This window comes from Andrena cerasifolii, chromosome 13, assembly GCF_050908995.1.
Source record: "Andrena cerasifolii isolate SP2316 chromosome 13, iyAndCera1_principal, whole genome shotgun sequence".
In the NCBI taxonomy this organism is placed as follows: domain Eukaryota; kingdom Metazoa; phylum Arthropoda; class Insecta; order Hymenoptera; family Andrenidae; genus Andrena; species Andrena cerasifolii.
The window spans coordinates 6484786-6503520 of NC_135130.1; the positions used below are offsets into that span (position 1 = coordinate 6484786).

The 18735-nt window shown below is 43.3% G+C and overlaps 4 protein-coding genes and 1 non-coding gene across 11 annotated transcripts in view; 3 read left to right on the forward strand and 2 right to left on the reverse strand.

Annotated features, from left to right (window-relative positions):
* Positions 1–198: 198 nt before the first annotated feature.
* Positions 199–3855, forward strand: Fen1 (Flap structure-specific endonuclease 1). The gene is made up of 8 exons (XM_076825017.1): positions 199–474; positions 602–704; positions 1536–1702; positions 1783–1892; positions 1952–2155; positions 2227–2445; positions 2573–2755; positions 3620–3855. Exons 1-8 carry the CDS (start codon positions 393–395, stop codon positions 3692–3694), a joined length of 1143 nt encoding a protein of 380 aa, XP_076681132.1. The 5' UTR covers positions 199–392; the 3' UTR covers positions 3695–3855.
* On the reverse strand, positions 3792–10061 carry LOC143375661 (NAD(P)H oxidoreductase RTN4IP1, mitochondrial). Of its 3 annotated transcripts, none has more exons than XM_076825015.1 (9): positions 9822–10061; positions 9598–9733; positions 8247–8487; positions 8020–8165; positions 7101–7250; positions 6138–6427; positions 5619–5804; positions 4411–4588; positions 3792–4341 (listed from the first exon to the last, which is right to left on the reverse strand). In XM_076825015.1, the coding sequence occupies exons 2-9, from the start codon at positions 9643–9645 to the stop codon at positions 4138–4140; spliced, it is 1443 nt and encodes a 480-aa protein (XP_076681130.1). In that variant the 5' UTR covers positions 9646–9733; positions 9822–10061; the 3' UTR covers positions 3792–4137. The 3 variants fall into 3 exon arrangements, with proteins under 3 accessions (XP_076681130.1, XP_076681129.1, XP_076681131.1); XM_076825014.1 differs by having other exon boundaries at positions 9598–9747; XM_076825016.1 differs by lacking the exons at positions 8020–8165; positions 8247–8487 and having other exon boundaries at positions 9598–9747.
* Positions 10062–10316: 255 nt separating this feature from the next.
* LOC143375663 (UPF0488 protein CG14286) lies at positions 10317–11298 on the forward strand. The gene is made up of 2 exons (XM_076825018.1): positions 10317–10644; positions 10762–11298. Exons 1-2 carry the CDS (start codon positions 10612–10614, stop codon positions 11281–11283), a joined length of 555 nt encoding a protein of 184 aa, XP_076681133.1. The 5' UTR covers positions 10317–10611; the 3' UTR covers positions 11284–11298.
* Positions 11299–11900: 602 nt separating this feature from the next.
* Positions 11901–11973, forward strand: Trnar-acg (transfer RNA arginine (anticodon ACG)). Its single transcript has one exon. It is a non-coding gene; the product is annotated as a tRNA-Arg (tRNA).
* A 212-nt stretch (positions 11974–12185) lies between these two features.
* Positions 12186–18735, reverse strand: part of LOC143375917 (ribosomal protein S6 kinase alpha-5) — a 47116-nt gene continuing 40566 nt past the window's right edge. For 3 of the 5 annotated variants that reach the window (XM_076825560.1, XM_076825559.1, XM_076825558.1), the window contains one exon: positions 12186–18165. In XM_076825560.1, the coding sequence (XP_076681675.1) occupies positions 16198–18165 (1968 nt within the window). In that variant the 3' untranslated portion in view covers positions 12186–16197. The remainder of the gene's footprint in view (positions 18166–18735) is intronic. The other 2 variants (XR_013087000.1, XR_013087001.1) reach the window with 2 other exon arrangements.

Here is an 18735-nt window from a genome sequence, read left to right on the forward strand (position 1 = left end):
TGAGCACCAGTGCGACCGTCCGAATTCGCTATAAAAGTATCGATACCTTGACGGTATCGATTCATCCCTATTTCGAGTGGTTCTCAAGTTCGTCATACCTCCGTCAACCATTTCCATGATCCTATTTAAGCGTTTTAATTCTATTTAATTAGGTGAAGATTATTCCTCTGCAATATCCATTCAGCAATTCGTAATAAACGCGATAATAAGTAAATGAAAATAAGAAAAGATTTATCGACGAATATGTTAGTGATTTTAAGTTTCTCAAGGTCTTTCAATGCGAACTCTGCACCGTAATTTGGCGCGAATCCTCGTTTACGTTACTCGCTAACAGCTTCGTGTTTCAGTTGTTGTTTGAATAATTTTAACCTCAGCAATATTTCCTTGACACCATGGGTATTCACGGTTTGGCGAAGTTAATAGCGGACGTGGCACCGAGTGCTATTAAGGAACGAGAATTGAAGCATTATTTCGGTACGTTCTCCGTCGTTCTATTTAACTTGGAATCTCGAATTCCGTGCACTCTGTTTACTCCAGATTTTCAAAGCATTTGCTGTCGATCGGTTGAATAAGAATTCAATAAGAATACGCATTGTTTTAGGTCGTAAAGTCGCGATAGATGCGTCTATGTCCTTGTACCAGTTCCTCATCGCTGTGCGCAGCGAAGGTGCTCAGCTTACTACTGTGGATGGCGAACCAACGAGGTGAGGTTCCTGCAGTTACACTCTTTAACCCTCCAACTACTGCAGCTTGGAGTCATTCCTGACTCGCTCGGATTCACGATCATCAGAGCTCTTCAGATATTATACCAACAGTGACGATCGCTCAAGATCCTCATCGATACATAATCTGGGTAAACTTTTCCTCTGGGAAACCTTTTTTCCTCACCGCAAATTTATATTGGTCAAAAGCACACGGCAAATAACATGCAAAAATATTTTTTTTTGAGTTTAGGAATTTATCCATTGCAAAGTTATTATGTTAAAAATACTCCGAAATTTTGAAAAACCTATACTCAGGACAAGTTGGAAAGTGGAATGCGTTGTATCCTTGAACCAGTTGTGAAAACTATAGAACCCATTTTCAGCTAAATACTTTGTTGTTAGACAATCACCGTAAGTCACAATATCTGCTAGAAGATGAGTAAAAATTTCGCAACCTTTTCCGCCTAATAAAAACATTCCTAAACTCCAAATTGCTATCATTAAACTCTATACATCAAGTACTATCATAAATATAAGCTTCGACCCCCAAAAAAGGTTTCCCAGGGGAAAAGTTTACATTACAATCTAATATTATCAGTCGGAGCATACGTCTTTCTTCCTTGAAACCTTATAAGAAAGTAAATCGTAGCCTTTGCTTCGACACTTCCACTACTGTGCTGCGAAGTAGTGCGTTACTCGATTGTTGCATTCTAACAGTTCCGTCTCTGCGTGCTGCATTGTTCTTGAGCTCAAAAGTCTCCAGTGACTCCAGCGCGGTATACGGAGGATTAATCCACTCGGACATGGTATGCAGGTTCTTTTGTATTGCAGTCACTTGATGGGCACATTTTATCGAACGATACGCTTGGTAGAGCAGGGAATAAAGCCTGTGTACGTATTCGATGGGAAGCCGCCGAACTTAAAGGGCGGCGAACTGGCTAAGCGTGCGGAAAGGAGAGACGAAGCACAGAAGCTTTTACAAGCTGCAGAAGAAGCCGGTGATTACGGATACTTTATACTTTAATAATTTCACTTGTGCTTACTCACTCGAACTCTGTTTTGCAATGTGTTTTCTCAGGGAATGTGGAGGACATGGAAAAGTTTAACAGACGATTGGTAAAAGTTACGAAAGAACACGTGGACGATGCTAGACAGTTGTTGAAGTTAATGGGCATTCCTTACATCGATGTAGGTAAAGAGTAAATTGTAATTTTGAGGCGTTTACTGATCGTGTGTATTTATTAAAGGCTCCGTGCGAAGCGGAGGCACAGTGCGCCGCCTTGGTCAAGACTGGTAAGGTGTTCGCCACAGCCACGGAAGACATGGATGCTCTCACCTTCGGATGCAACATTTTACTCCGTCGGTTAACGTTCAGCGAGGCCAGAAAAATGCCTGTGCAAGAGTTCCACTTTGATAAAGTGTTAGAAGATCTCGAATTAAGTCACAACGAAGTATGCGATCCGAATGATTATTTGTCGTTAATTGTAGCATGGGTTTCCTTTAAATTTCTGGTTATTTGCAGTTCATTGATCTTTGCATTATGCTGGGTTGCGACTACACGAATAGCATTAAAGGAATTGGGCCGAAGAGAGCCATTGAATTGATCAAAGCGCATAGATCGCTGGAGACGATCATAGATAATTTGGACACAAAGAAATTCTCGGTTCCCGAAGATTGGAATTTTCAGCAGGCCCGATTATTATTCCAAGAGCCTGAAATCATGGATCCAGAAGAAATCGAAGTAAGAAAGTATATATCACGTTACGTTGCGTTACGTAGCAGGTCTGGGTATTCTTATCTTCGAATGAAAAGGTTTATTTAAATCCTGAGTGCTCTGTTCTCACAATAAGTGATCTAATTTTTGTAAGCTAAAATGGACAGACCCCGACGAAGAAGGTTTAGTCCAGTTCTTGTGCGGCGATAAGCAGTTCAATGAGGAGAGAGTAAGAAACGGGGCAAAAAAATTGCTCAAAGGACGAAATACCTCCACGCAAGGAAGATTAGATACGTTCTTTAAAGTATTGCCAAATCCAAATCCTACGAAGCGTAAAGTAAGTATAATTTACTATTTAGTGGCCCTTATTTATACGTGTAGAATTGTCCTCCGCATTTCTTTGCTCTCATCCCGTACAACGGTTCCAGCTCATAAAAAAATAGTCTCCGAAAAAGTTTACTGCAATCGAACAACAGGAAATCAATGGTTTCGATTTAAAGAATTCCTCGAAAATGGTAAGCCCTATCGAAATTTTGTTCAAACAATATTAAAAGACCATTCAGTTTTCTACAATTACTGTTTATATAACTTTTTCATGCTTCAAAAAGTTATATATACAGAAATTGTAGAAAATTGAATGCTCTTTTTAATATTATTTGAACAAAATTTGAATAGGACTTACCATTTTTTAGAAATTCTTTAAATCCAAACCATTGATTTCCTGTTTTCCGATTACAATAATCTTTTTCAGAGGATTGGAGCAGACCAATTTTTTAATTGCTCCGCTCCGACATCAAAATACTTGCTCCAGCTCTACTCCAAGCTCCGAGTGAAACGTTTGCACGTGGCAACGCCGGCGATCAATTTCGCAGTTTTTAGGCTTCGCGGCCCTACAATATAATATTTTTTCAATGATGAAATATTGAGAATTAGTATTTGAAAAAATTTCATTCAAAAAAAAAATAAAATTCAAATAAAAAAAAGTCTGGAGCAGTACAAATTTTCCGTGCTCCGGCTCCGCTCCAGCTAAAACCCCCTAACGCTCTGATTTTTTTTATCGAATGGAACCATACATAGGGGTTGAGAACAAAAGAAATCGCATTTTGAAAATAAGAACGACCCTAATAATTCACAATATCTGTTGTCAAAATGTACACTCCCCTTTTCTCTTTTAAAATCTCTGTATCGCATTATAAAACAGGCAGATGCTCCGAAATCAGCGGCGAAGAAAACGAAGAAGGGTGGAGGAGGAAGGCCACGTGGGAGGGCAAAGTAGTTTTACGTAAAGCAGTGCTCGAAATTCATGACATTTATACACGTGATGTCTCGACTTATTTATGCGCCTCAACGAATAGGATTATTATTACGAGAAGTTGTAAACGCTATCTTATACTTTTATATTTATTTTGATAAAATAGATCGTACATGCTTAATTAATCTTTCATTTTACACGTGTATGTATTCATACATATACCCAGTATTTGCCACTCGCTTGTTGTACAATTTACACAAGCCGTGCAATCGTGGTATTTCTATTACATCATATATTCAGTCTTGATTTTAGCACCAAATACACTAGCGTAGAATTTGCATGCTGAACAGCATTTTGGCAGTGGCCGGGCGCTAATGTCACTATTTACATATGTACCGATAAAAGTTTATTATGTATATCATATACAACTGAAAGCAAACTTTTCTTCTACTAACAACATTCGATCGTCACTGAAACGTGATTATAGTACTACCGATGGCATCGGGGCCGGACATATGGCGCAGCGCTTGATTAATATCGTGAGGCCGGTATATCTTATCCACGATCACCAGCAGTTCATCGGCATCGGTCAAATCGGACAGTGCTTGCAAGTACGTTGCGTTTAGCTTCGAGCCATCTTTCCAATGATGCATATTAAACCCGAGGATATACTGGAACGTGAACACCGATTTATTAGCAGAGAGTTCAGGATCGCGCTCGAAGTACAGAATTCTGTGTACCTGTATTAGTAACTTTATTCTTATACATCCAGAAAATACACTTCCGAGTATGAAACCTAGTGAGTCGGATGTTAATTGCTCGGGGATCGTAGATACAAAGGAGCCGTGAGGCAGTAAATGTTGCTTTAATATACGTTCGTCGATTGGTTCACCTCCGGTATAAAAAATATCGTTGTACCTAGAGGAACGTCAGTGAATCTGATTACATTTGACACGAGGGTTGTTAAGGAGGGTACACGAGTATTCCGGGGTCAAAAAATCGATTTTTTTCGATTGTTTATGATAGCCACAAGTTTTAGAAGTATTTTAAAAAAGGTTTCATTGAAAAATTCGAAAAATTGCGAAAGTTACAGCGTAAAAACTATGCTTCTTAAGACGGTGAACATCGTAACTCGAGAACGGGTGCATATTTTTTGTTGAAATTTTAACTGAACCTACAAAAGACTTTTCTTCACAATGTGGAACTCGCTCAATAAGATCGCATAACTTTAACAATATTTAAGAGAACAATCACAGGATTACTTCAGTAAAATCCTTCAAAGTTGATATTTGTTGTATGAATCTGTGAATTTTTATTAAAATTTTTCGACCGAGTCCCACATTGTGGAGAAGAGTGTTCTGTAGGTTCAGTTAAAATTTCAACTGAAAATATTAATCCCTTCTCGACTCGTAATGTTCACCGTTTTAACGCGCGTATTGCGCAGCGCCCACTTTGACGCTTTGTAATTCCTTTAATTTTTAATATTTCTCAGGCTTCCTGATCTTCGTGTACCCTCTTAAATCTCTGGTGGGCGGGCGAATAAGTATAAGTAAAAATTCTTCGTTTTGTAGGAAGACACTTAGAATATTTAAAGAGCTATGTAAGATCAGGTCTCGTCCCTTTGGACTTTAAAAATATACTTCATACTCGAAAAAAAATTACAAATTAAGCAAAAGAAACTCTTATTTTTAATTTCGAGTCACAAAAAGGAACGAACAAGAAACTGTCTAGCTTGAAGTGAGATATTATTTTCCTTATCGTATTCATCGACATAACTTATACTGTTTTTCGATATATACTCTAAAGATCTCCGTTAAAAAAACTGGAACTAAATATAAGCAAAGGACAGCAATATAGAAAATGTTAGCTTACTTATTGCGTTTTTACCAGAATTTTACTTATACTCGTTTGCCTACCCACAGAGAAATGATCTCAGAATCACACGTACTTATCATGTAATCCTAATTCTTTCTCGATGTTGGAGCCGTTCGATAATATAATTTCATCGGCTCCTAAAGCTTTCATCACGTAAATTGCTTTCGGTCTACAAATAGTGACTACGTGTCCGCCCCATAACTTAACCAGTTGAGTTAAAATACAACCGACCGTTGTGTTCCCACCACATATAAGTACCCTGCGCAAAATTGAATTGGAAAATTTGGTTTCTATGCGTAAATAGTAATACGTGCTTGGTAGAAGTGTGCGAGAACCCGAAAATGTCGGGTCGTGACGAGAATGTTTGTCGGGATCGGGTCGGGTTCCCGAGGGTTTCGGGATTCGTATTAATAGGACTGACTGATGTTTGTACTTCGAAAAATCAACAATGACTCTTCACTTTCTTACGATGCGTTGAATGCGTATTCATTAAACGGGTACTTGCAATTTTCGGGAACCCGACCCTTCCCGAGCTCGGGTTCCCGCCATTTTCGGGTTCTCGCACACCTCTAGAGGTTATGGCCATTCGTACCGTTTCCCCTTCGCATTGCCTTCCTCGATCGTGGATCTATTGACTAAGGCGTCCCAAGCTAAGCATCCACTGTACGGAAGGCTGGCGGATGCTTCGAAAGAATAAAGTTTTGGTCGTTTAACTACCTGAGTTTCTGGAACAACTATGTATTCCGCCATTGTACCAGGAGCCCATGACGGTACAGCTAAGAATACTTCGTCTCCGATATCAAAATTAATTACCCTCTGTCCGATACCTACCACTACTCCTGTACAATCTCTGCCTATTGTCACTGGGAGACCTTTATGTCTCTAAGAATAAACAGATCAAGTTTCTTAACGATTATATGCATTGATAGTGCTAGTTTTAAGGGGTAACCCCACAATGATCATTGTTGCGTTACCCCTTAAGGGGAGAGGCCTACCTAGAACGGTCAAAACAACATGCTTCTTTGGGGATTTTTTCTAAAAAGAAACTGATAAACTCGAATTTTTTTAGTTAATATATGAAATTATTCAGGCATTATCGAGCCTGATTTTGGAAAAATTATTTTGAGACAAAATGACGGCTGTGCAAAGCTGAAGCATCGATATTTAGCAAAAAATCGCTCGTTTTTTGAGTGTAAACAAAAATCTAGGCAGAAAAAAGAAAAAGCTCCCGGTGGTGCTTAGATTTTTAACCCTAAAATAATCCTGCAAAGCTTCCAGTAAATCGGTTCATTAATTTTTCAGTTATGTGTGCCACCGACTTTGGAAACATGATTTTAAGGAAAACGCGTTTAAAGTTTTTGGTCTGAGCGTTACACTGAGGAACACCTACTGACTTACACGCGTATAACTTCGTCAATTTTGGTCGGGTTAACTCGACACTCTCAGGGAATATTATCAAGATGTACTTCAAGAAAATATAAAAATCGAAAAATCGATTTTTCGAAAATTTTTAGGTAGGCCTACCCCTTAAATTAAGAACTTAAAAGTATCATACTCCAGAGTTCAGCAGTCTTCGATAAGTTCGGGAATATCCGTGACAAAGTTTTGTGTCGACGATGTTAAGGGACGCCGCCTTAACTTGTATCAACAATTCATTTGATCTTTGAATCATTGGCATTTCTGCGTCGTCTATCAGAGACACTCCCTGCGTCAATCAAAAAGATATCATTTTCTAAGCTACGCTATTGTAGATTACCATCTTCGAGTTACCAGATAGTTGCTCGTACGAATTATAATAACTTTCATCTTCATTTCACAACTTTAACAATTTAACTTCATTCGCTACTTGTTTAAACTCGCTACGTATCTGGCGACTCGTGGATAGCAACGCATATTTAAGTCAGATGTTAAAAAGTACTTATATAAGAAATTTGTTCAACAACAGTTTTACATAAATGCATAAATTAGCATAGAATAATGTTACTTTCACACCAACTTACACGGGAAGAAAACCCGAAAATTCAAAAATTGCTGCCCAAATTCACTCGGAGGGGGTGAAATTCACCCCTGAAAATTCGGTTATTTTCCGATTTTCTTTTATAACTTGCGAACTGTAAGAGATAGAAAAAAAGTTTCAAGACAAAAGTTACTTCTTTTAATTAGATATATCATTTGATAAAAAAATTATTTTAAAGTTCGCGAGTTATAACACAAAATCGGTAAATAACCGGATTTTCAGTGGTCAATTACACCCCCTTAGAGTGAATTTGGGCAGCAAACAAAACTTGCGTTGTAATTAGCAGGAAATTCCGTACATATTCACAAAGTTTCAGAGTTTTTTGAATTTCCGGCTTCGGGATCTTCCCTCGTTGGTAACGATACTAGTAACGTAGATGTCGACAAAGAATGTAAGCGATAAATACCTCGATATAAGTACTCTTTCTCATCTAAACCAGTCCAATTGTATGCAATACCTCAATACCAATATAATCGTGGCATATGACGGTCTTCATATGATGCATATGATGAGATACATGCCCCCAATTACATCCGGCGTAATAACCGATCAACGTGCCCACGGCTATACCCGCCAGGCAAAACGTTAGCTCCCTCCGGGACACTAAAGAAATTACAGGCTTTCTAGATATCAGCATTATCTCGATTATTTCGTTCAGCGCTCTTGATATTTTGTCTATTGTACCTTCGTTATTACATAAATTTATTATCTGATGGGAAAATCCTTTTATACTAAAGTGTGTGCTATAATACTGAAACTGTAATTGCTCCCAGGCCTTCTGAATCCAAGCAAGTATACCGTGCACAAAGTCCTTTGTGTTTTGTATATTTTGATCGTTGTATATCTCGTAAAAAAAACGGCGCGCCTGTGCTAGCCATACTGACATCCATTCTTGTCCTTGGTGTGCGACTACCAATGTTCGAACCTTCCCCAGAACAGTTTATAACATAAAATATTACGAGCGACGAAAGCTGACAGAATTTCTAAGGAAATACACAATTCCGATTTATCGGGACGTAAATTAGAGTATCACGCTTTGATTGTCATTACTGAGAGGAGGATGTATTAATTGATATTTCGCATTACATTCTTCTTTCGTTAAGGGGGACCCCTATTTAGGACGCTAGGAATAAGGTGATCCTTGGGAATTTTTTTCTAAGAAACTGTTAAGCGGATCTTTTCCAAACTTTCCGGGTATTTTAGTTCGCATTCAAACAATAAAAATTAATTTCTTTGTTACACAGTGTTCTGTAGAAATGGAGATATATGAACCGACGTTCACGAGAACTCGCGCGGCGGATTTGCAAATTTGCGATTTTGTTGGAGGCCTCAATTCTTCCCCGAAATAAAAAAACCAAGGATTTTGTTATTTCTCGTATAATTACACTGTCGGTGAACCTAAAAAACGAAAGAAAAGTTAAAAGTTGGCAAATTGGTGGGACTTCACAGAAAAAGTTACGATTCTGTCTCAAGATATTTCGTAATATCTGTGGAAAGAGTTGTTCAATTTAATGTATTTATAAAAGTGCATCGGCAATGAAATTATACGAGAAATAAGAAAACCCTTGGTTTTTTTGTTTCAGGGAAAAATTGAGGCCTCTAACATAATCGCAAATTTGCAACTCCGGCGATGAGGCCCTACGAACGTGATTTCTACCCACCACTTTGTAACGAAAAAATTAATTCTTGTTGTTTGAATGTGAACTATAATGCCCTGAAAGTTTGGAAAAGATCCGCTTAACAGTTTCTTAGAAAAAAATTCCCAAAAATTACCTTATTATTAGCGTCCTAAATAGGGCTTCCCCTTTAAGCGATTTTCGGTGCAGTGTATAGGGACATTAAAAAAGTTATAAAGAAATTAGTAGCTTCTGCAGTACCATACGTCAGAAAGGTAAACAGAGAAATTTTTTTTTCTAGGATCTATGAGAACGTACGTACGATTTACAATATTATATAAAATGTGCATAATTACATAAATCGTGGCAAATACAAAGAAACCAGCGGAAATTCACTGTTTTCCGAGAAGCGCGATTACCTGGAGTGCTTCGAACTGATTTGAAAGGTGGAACCAGATCTCATCCATTTCTTCGGAGCTTGTTTTGATTGATTGCAGTCGGAGTTTAATGCAACATTTTACATTATGCAGTTTCAACAATGCAGCAGCCGGTCAGCTGGAAATACGGGCCTGTTGTGATATAAATAAACGATTAACGCATTCTGTACGACTGAAAATAGACGTGTACAGAGTTTCTGACTTACGGTATGACAGCTTTATGGGCATCGAGGAACCTGTAGCTTTCAATCCGTCGCGTCGTATACTGCGCACGTAGTCGTCAACGTTTCGTGACTTTTGAAGAGTCTACAAGGTCCCATTTAGGTCGGCATTGTTTTGCCTGGGGTGCTAGAGGTTAGTTTCTACCATGCGCTAGGCGAAAATTTATTTAAGTTTTTCACATGATGTAACGGACGGTTGTGCAATTGTTGTCACGGGTTCTGGTTGGGTGGCGGTACCTCTTGCATCCGCCGCCAGATAGCTTTACTCACGTTTTATTACCGCCGGTAGGTTCTTGTGGGCTGTACCTCTGAGAACTTTCATGTTCGGAATTGACTGTAAATAATTATTTTCTGAATCGCCGAAAATCCTTCTCGCGAAAATTATTTCTATGCAAAACGAAACTATTTGTAAAATTTTAGCCGAATCGGAGCATGAACAATTTCAGAAGTTTCGCCGAGTAAGCGACCATCTCTCTCTCTCTTTCTCTCTACCAGTTACCTCTTCTCATCATGGACTCCTGCTACCAGGACTCCCAGGAGCTCAAAACTATCAGGCATGAATAACAGAAGTAGCTCCAATCCAGCCACCTCCACCTACATCCTATGTTCCTGTTAACTCGGGAGAATTTCCTGATCTGAAGCTACTTGGGGACTTTAGTTCCTACGCTCCACGGTTCCATGGATCTGACGTTTCCTGCTTCACGCACTGAATAACAATAGGAGGATGTCAGCAATAAGAGCAATCGCAACAAGTTTCTGAACCGTTCGATATCTCATGCGACAGAAAATGCCCCCAAAACCCAGAACGGTAGGTACATCACTGGTTCATTTACTCGACTTCGTTTCTTACTAATCCTAACCTACGCTCCAGCGTAATTAAACACAGGGAGTATCTACACCCGCGAACGAATAACGTTGCTTCCAGAGTGCCAAGAAGCCAGGAGCGAGTAAAAAGAATGCAGCACCGCCCAAGGTGGTGAATCTCGCAGGGGGTAGCTCCGAAACCTCCAGTGGCTTGAGCCAAGAGGCCGAAGACCAGTTCGAATTGGAGTTATGCTGGTGCATACAGCAACTAGGGAAGTGCCTGGCCAGCGGCAAGCTCGCAGAGAAGCAGGCGCAGGATCTGACCAAGAACATAAATATCTTGAAGAGCAACACAGCGCCAATGATAAAGAAGAGGCAGGTGATGCGCAACACTTTGGGGAATTACAGAGAAAAGATGGCATTGGATGAGCAGAAGTTCAGCAGAGCCAGCTGCTCGATGAAGTTCGTCTCTCTGCCTACGCTGAATAAGAAATGCGTGTTCGTGAAGAAGGCTGAATGCAAGCCGACGAAAGAGGAACCGAACAGTGACAAAGACACGGCACCTTTGAATTCCAATGAAAAACCTGCAGATTTCAGCACTGTACAGAATGTATTTAAGTTTAACTTTCCAATAGCAGAATAAAAGTGTCTTTTGCTATTTGTGTGTACGGCTGACTTTTTCTCTCCTTACTGCTGACCCTTTATTTTCCAATTTGCAGAATAAATATAGTTTCAACTGCAAGAATGGGTCTCGATAAATTAATTGCGTTTATAGGGTAGCTCGTATTCAGTAATTAAATATAGATTTGGTTTCTCAAGAAATACAGAAATCGAGATATGTAGACATACTAGTTTTACTACTCGGTTTCGCCCGAAATTTAGATTTTGATTTTTAAAAAAATAAAATTTGTTCATTCAGACCTTCAGGTTTGGCAGTTTCAGAAGATTTTGATACTTAGTGTACGCGAAGGTCTTCACTCGGACATTAATTTCCCAAAGCACTAAGACGAGCTTTCTAGCCAAATTAGAGAAAATCGACTTTGAAAAATTCTGAGTTCCCTTATATGCAGGGTGTTCCTCTACCTGTGGTCTATACTCTAGGGAGTGATTATATATAAGTAGAAATAAGACGAAAATCAAGGGTGATGAAATTGCGGTAAAAGCAATTAGCTATTTCGGAGAAAAATCTTAATGTATTTAAATAATTACTGCTATTAAAACTGCGTAACACTTGTGCGAGAGAAGAGCGAATACCAACGAGGTCCTGTGGCGCAACGGATAACGCGTCTGACTACGGATCAGAAGATTCCAGGTTCGAATCCTGGCAGGATCGTTTGAATTTTTTTTAGTTACTAACTTTTTAATCCACGGACAAATACAATATCAAGTGTTTAAAAAATGCGTCTGCAAAATATTAAATATTAAACACGAGGTGTTTGCAAAAATCGACTTAATTACTCGCCACTTGGATTTACCAAAACTTCTGACTCTAAATCCTCGCGGCAACAATTCCGAGGTGGAGTGTCAAGGGCCATTAAAAATCCATTATGTAAATAAATATTATGTTATGATATATTTAACAACCAGTAGTAACAAAGGTATCGTCTCTCTTACGTACTTATAGCAACAGAACAGCACTCTTTTATCGTATGGTACAAGCTTGAATGCATATATAACTATATATAATATATGCATATAGGACGCCTCAAAAGTCTGTCGCACAATATCGTCAAAGTCGTCGGATAGAAATATCGATTAAAATAAAAACAATGCCTACAAATACCAGCCCATCAATGAATGCTCTTTCCATTGCGGCCCCTCCTTTTCTCGTCTCGATGCTTTCCTTCGGTAAACCAAACCACAAATGAAAGAAACTGTACCGTCGTTCGAACACAAAGGAGAAATGCTACTCCATTTTGAAACATTTAGATATAAACGGGTAACGCGCGACAATCGCGATGATATGGTTCGATGAAAACTCGACACGCCGAAATTAGTGTACCAGACTCTTGCAACGCCCTGTACAAATATATACGTATTCTCCAAGGACCTCATCCCACTTATCTCCCCCCCCCTCTCCTTCTTAATAACGTAACAGTGATATATGTATCTATAGAAAAAGAAAAAAAGAAAAAAAAATGGATCAATTCAACTTACAAAGACTCGATAATGACTTTTTTCCCGTTTTCTTTCGCGACCCTAAATAGAAATATCCTCTTATTAAAGAAATATGCTTCTTCTAATATAGTCTTATATTAAATATATAATTCTTTATATCTGCTCTTTAGTTCTCATTAAATATCCTCTTTTTTTTTCATTTACTTCTCATCCGTTCATTCTCCCTTCCGCATGCACGACAAACTGGTTACGCCCGAAAAATCACGATCCAGCAACGAGTTTCACGCTCCCGCGCGGGCAAGCGCGGCGAGGTTACACGCGTCCCTTTCTTCTCTATCGTCTTTTTGGTCTTTGCAGAGCAATTTCTGTATCATTCCCCCCGTCTCCGTAAATCCTCGTCTGCTTCGGTCGTCTTTGGTAGAAGCACGCGTTTGCCGAACGCACAGTTCCTCGTAATCGATCGTGGAGAAAAGCTCTGATTGCCGCCTCTCCGTTCCCTGAGTCGGTGTACAACCATTTCAGTCTTCGCCGTCCCTTTCCCCATCGCGACATTTTATGCGCGCCATCTCTTGCCGACCCTAAACACTAACTCGGCGCACGACGACTCTCAGCCACGCTCGAGGTGCCCCCTGATCACGGCCCGTGACAAAAGTCGCCGAGAACGTAAACGAAAGCGCGACGAATCGATCTCCCTCTAGGAAGGACGCGAGACCCCTCCACATTTTCGGGAGGGGCATTTTCTCGAGAACTTGTCGCTCCATCAATTTCATCGACACGATTCTCTCGAGCCGAGCACGTTCGCGAGTCAGCGCGCGAGCAATCGTTCCAACAAAGACGCTGAGAACCGACTACCAACCGCCCGTCGGCTAGGCAACTTTCTCCCGAGTATAGACGACTCGGCAGCTTCGACTCCTCGGCTGTGGCGCGTGACTGACATCGAAACCGTTTACGTAAAAAAATTCCACCACGAAATATCAGACGGGCTTTCACAGGACAGCGGTTTTAGACTAGACTTCCTCGTACTTCTCAGCGGGGGAGTCGAAGCGTTGCCTTAAAAATCCTACGAAAATAAGTCTGGCCACCATCTTTCCCACCCTCCAGGCATTCAAGTCTCTCTCGTTAACAAGTGCAGCTCTCTCCCTCTCTCACTCTCTCTTTTTCTCTCTTTACACGATTCGATGCTTTCGTCGCGAAATCGTTCTATATACAGACACATATATATATATATATACCTTTTCGTTCGAAAGTAGTACGTAAACGAAGGAATCGCGAGAAACGTCATTTAATACTCGATGACCATTTTCGACCCTAACACCCTACATAATGTACAAGTGTGAGTGTCCTGCGTATGTTCCTTCCGTGTGTTCGCCGTGTATAGTTACACATACACGCGCGTGTGTACGTGTGTGTATATATATATATATTCGTAATATATATATATATATATATATATATATATATATATATATATTTTTATAAAGATTCAGGACTAAAAATCAATGTATAAGAATAGCGTTCGATATACAATATGCTCGTGAACAGAACCGTTTCGAAATAGTCTGCGAAATCGTCCGACGCGCTTTGCCAGTCGTGATCTCCTGGGCGACGCTTTTAGCGCGCGCTCGGCGGTCTTTCTCCTCGAGAGAATGAGGTACAGCTCTCGATTCCCGAAACGTATCGTCCTACCGCACGAGAACCGTCGTCCTTCAGGCTCGTCGGGCCTGGGCGAGCTTTCTGAGGCACATTTTTCTATGTAAGTCGCGGAGTCCCGCAAAGTCCACCCGAGGAACACTCTCCGCCGGGCTCCTCTTTATCCCCGAACAGATAAGGGGAAGAAGGCGATATCTTTCTTTCAGGGGGGGAGGGGGGGGGGGGGCACGGGTGCGCTTCACCTCGCCCGGCCACCCGGGGCGAGGGAGGGGAAACTTCAACGAAGCACTTCGTCGAAGCACTTCGTTGAAGCACTTCAACGTTTACGGTTGATCACAGACAACGTGAAAAGAAGAAATCAAAGACAGGGAGGGAGCTCTGTGACGCGGCCAAGGTGGCGAGGGGAGCTGAATTGGATTGTCTTGTGTCAGAGTTCCCCTCGCCGCGCGACAAGAGCGTTGAAATTAATTGCGAGAATAGTATATACATATGCCTAATAATTCGACGCGCTGGAGCCGGGTGAACGCAGTATTTGGGGTAGAAAATTAAGGGTTTAGATTGAGCTCGCATTGGAACCTGGGTAACTCGGGAGTAAATTATAGAGCGGACTTGTATTTTTTTTCCTTGAAATTATCAATTTTCACGGTGATGACGGGGCTATTTTCTATTCGGAATACTAGTTTCCCCAGCTCCGTTCGTTAGTACGTAACCCTAAGAATGGCATAAAATTAAACGTATCTACAATAATTTAAAGATTGCAATTAAGGAACAGTGTCGTCCCAGAGATCCCGCTACAATTCGAGCACGTGTCCGTCGAAGTTTCAGATTGCATTCAGAAGTTTGCTGAATTCTATGCCCATTTCATACTAGACGCTCGAAGCAATCGCAAGGATCGCATTGCCGAAACACGAACCAGACATCGATAAGGAATACTGCAGCTTAAATGGATTGCTAATAAATTTGCACGAGTGTGTCATTAATTTAAACAGCTCGTGCCCCAAGTACTTTGCGCAATTGAAAGACAGTAACATGCGTCAAGGTGTGCTTGATCTAGAAAGCTAGAGTGCGACAGGAAATAAAAAGGTAAAGGATTCAGGGAAGCAAGTTCCTATATAGTCAGGCGCGGCGAACAAAGTGACACGACTCTATAATCCCTTCCACCTGCGTTATTCCAAAGAGAACTACTTTAAACCGCCGAGAACTTTCGAAAAGTACACAAACTTTTAGCATTTCCATTCAAGATTTTTAAATCACCATCATTTATCTTCCCAAGAGGGGTCATCTTTCATCCCTCATGGAATTTAAAAACAAAAATAGATGTACATTAACAATTCTAACGCAGACTCTCCATCAGCCAGCGCTCGCTACAAGACTACTCTCTTAAAAGAGCAGAATTTCTCCTCACCCGATCCCCCAATCGCTTCGAGCGCCGTGCGAACGCGCGGTGCGTAATTGCTTCTGGCGAAATCAGCGGCCTGCAGTCGGCCAGCAGAATGAGTGATGTTCCCCGCTTAGTATGTACACGATACAAGGAAAACGGAAACGCGTCGTGGTCACGAAACGCCGACGAACGCGCACGAAATTCGAGAAAGTGGGGGAGGGGGACCCTGGCCGGGCGCGGTTCCGGAAATAGGAATGACGCAATGTCGCCCGCGCGTGCGCGAACTTCGAAGGCAGCAACGTCACAGCATCACGTGGAAATGCATTTAGGAGACACAAGGATGAGGCGCGAGACTGCCGAACGGATTTCGAGCAGATCTCGGGCAGGAAGTGGGGAGCAGGGCCCGGTCTACTCCACTATGATCGTGGCGAGTCGTTTGGGCCGTTTCCCCGCCTTCTGTTTCCGGTGCACATCCCTCGAGTCCGAGTGAGAGGACTCGGAGGTCTCCGTCGTCGGGCTCTCCGCGCCGTTGACCGTCTGCTCCTCCAGCTTCCGTTTCCTGGCCCTCGTCACGGGGCCGGTTCTGCTCTTGCATACGGTCTCGCTGTCGATGTTCCTTCTGTGCCGTTTCGAGGACTTCAGCTCCTCCTCGTCGCCGTCCCGTTTCCGCCGCTTCTTGGGCGCGTCCTGCTGCATGATCCTCGGCGAGTTCGAGTCGGACGAGGAGGACAGGGAGCTGAGGTACTCGTTGACCTTGTCCTCGCCGAAGTCGAACGCGCTGGGCTGCGCCGGCGAGGCGGAGGTGGCCAGGTTCGTGGCCGCGCTGGGCGGTCGTAGAAGCTGAACGGAGGGGCTGGAGGAGGTGGTGGAGGCGGAGGAAGAGACGGAGCTAGAGGTGGAGCGTTTGTGCAGCTTCCGTCTCTGCGCGAGCCTAGCACCGTCCACCTCGCGCAGCCGGAAGCCCTCTGGTTTCTCCAGGGTGCATGCGCTCGCGTGGACGTCGAGGGTGATCACGTCGACTGAGGTGCTGGACTCGGCCAGCCACGGGTGACCGGCCAGGCCGCTGGCCGTCAGTCTTTTGCTGGGGTCCACAGTCAGCAGGCCCTTGGCCACCTGCTTGCCGAGGCTTGACACGTGGCTCCAGGCCTCTCCGTCGAAGTCGATCTCCCCGGCTCTGATCCTGGTGGCCAGGTCTGGGGAGCCAGTCCTGAACGGCGGCTTGCCCGACAGCATGGAGTAGAGGATCGCGCCCAGGCTCCAGAGGTCGCAGCTCTGGTCGTAACCCTGCCTGGCCACCACTTCCGGCGCGGCGTAAGGGAGGGTGAAGCAGGGGGTGTGCAGTGGCTCGCAGCCGCGCTTCACCCTGGCGAAACCGAAGTCCACGATCTTCACCGGCGAGTCCTCGCCTCCGTGAGCGAATACAATGTTCTCGGGCTTCAAGTCTCTGTGCACCACGCCCCTGGTGTGCATGAAACGCACGGCGGAGGCTAGCTGGCGCATTATCCTGCTTGCCTGCTGCTCGCTGAAGGGCCTCGGCCTCCGCAGCAGCTCCCCGCCCGACAGCAGCTCCATCACCAGGTACGTGTGCGCCCTGTCCTGGTGCACCTCCACCAGCTTCACCACGTTCTGGTGGCCCTGGCAGGTCCTCAGCAGGCTGGCCTCCCTACCGCAGTCGATCCTGCGACTGACGATCTTCACTGCGTACTCCTGCAGCGTCTTCCTGTGCCTGCACTTCCGACAGACGGAGAAGCTGCCGTCTCCGAGCGCCTCCTCGCGCGGGTCCAGCTCGTAGGTCTGGAAGAAGGTGGACTCCTCGAATCTGGCCGCCAGCACGTCCGAGGCGGACGGCCGCTGGGATTCGGTGCTGGCTTTGGTGGCCTCCTTGAAGATGTCCTTGCTGACCACGTTGTCGCCGAACAGTACAGAGGGCGCCACGTACGAGTAGCCTCTGAAGATCTTGTCGTAATTAGGAGGCACCACGGCTGGGCTGTCGGCGGCTATCATTTTCGTGAACTCGTCGGAGAAGTTGCTGGTGTCCAGCTCGTGGGTGATGCGGGGCACGAACGGTGGAGGGATCTGTCGTTTCTCCAGCGCTTCCCAGCTGAACGACGGCGACGCCTTCCTGAAGAACGGGTGCTCCTTCAGCTCCCGGGCGTCCTCTGGCCCGCCGCCCAGCCTCTGTCGCGGGTCCTTCACCAGCAGGCGCAGGATGAAGTCGCGCACCGTAGTGCTCAGGTGGCTCGGGATCGGCGGGTCCGTCTTCAGGATCCTTCGCGAGATGTCCTGCTGCGTGTTCTTCTCGCCCTCCACCGTAAAAGGAGACGCGCCCGTCAGCAGCTCGTACGTCAGCACGCCCACGCTCCACCAGTCCACCGCCTGAAAATCAGACATGTTTTAGTGAAACGCTTCACAGCTACATCTGTTGCGTTCTTCAACTTTGGAGGCTTACAATTGACAATCACCGATTCTAATGAAACTCGGCACAGAGGTAGAGCATTGACAAATATTTCACGCGTATTCTTTTGCATCGGCTGATGTTCATGTTCAGGGGTGAAATCAGCCCTCAAACTTGGGGTTGAAAAACATATTTTCTGAAATATCTCTAGAACTACTGAAGACAGAAAGAAGTGCAAAATATAAAAAATACTCACCTTTTTATGAGCAATAACGTGACCTAAACAAAAATTGCGCCACGTCGTAGGTGGCGCCACTATCGCAAAAAATCGTTTTTTCGTCAATACTTCTTATAAATCATGTTGCTGTGACTAATTACGTATTTCAATGAGAAATGAAGTACGTTTCTCGTCCCCAACTTTGAGGACTCACTTCACCCCCTAAATATTTTTAAATATTCTACCTTTGTACCAAATCTCATTCAAATCGACGATTACCAATCGGGAGATGTTCCTTGCCAGATTTCCAGTGCAATTTAATTCTGAACACTTG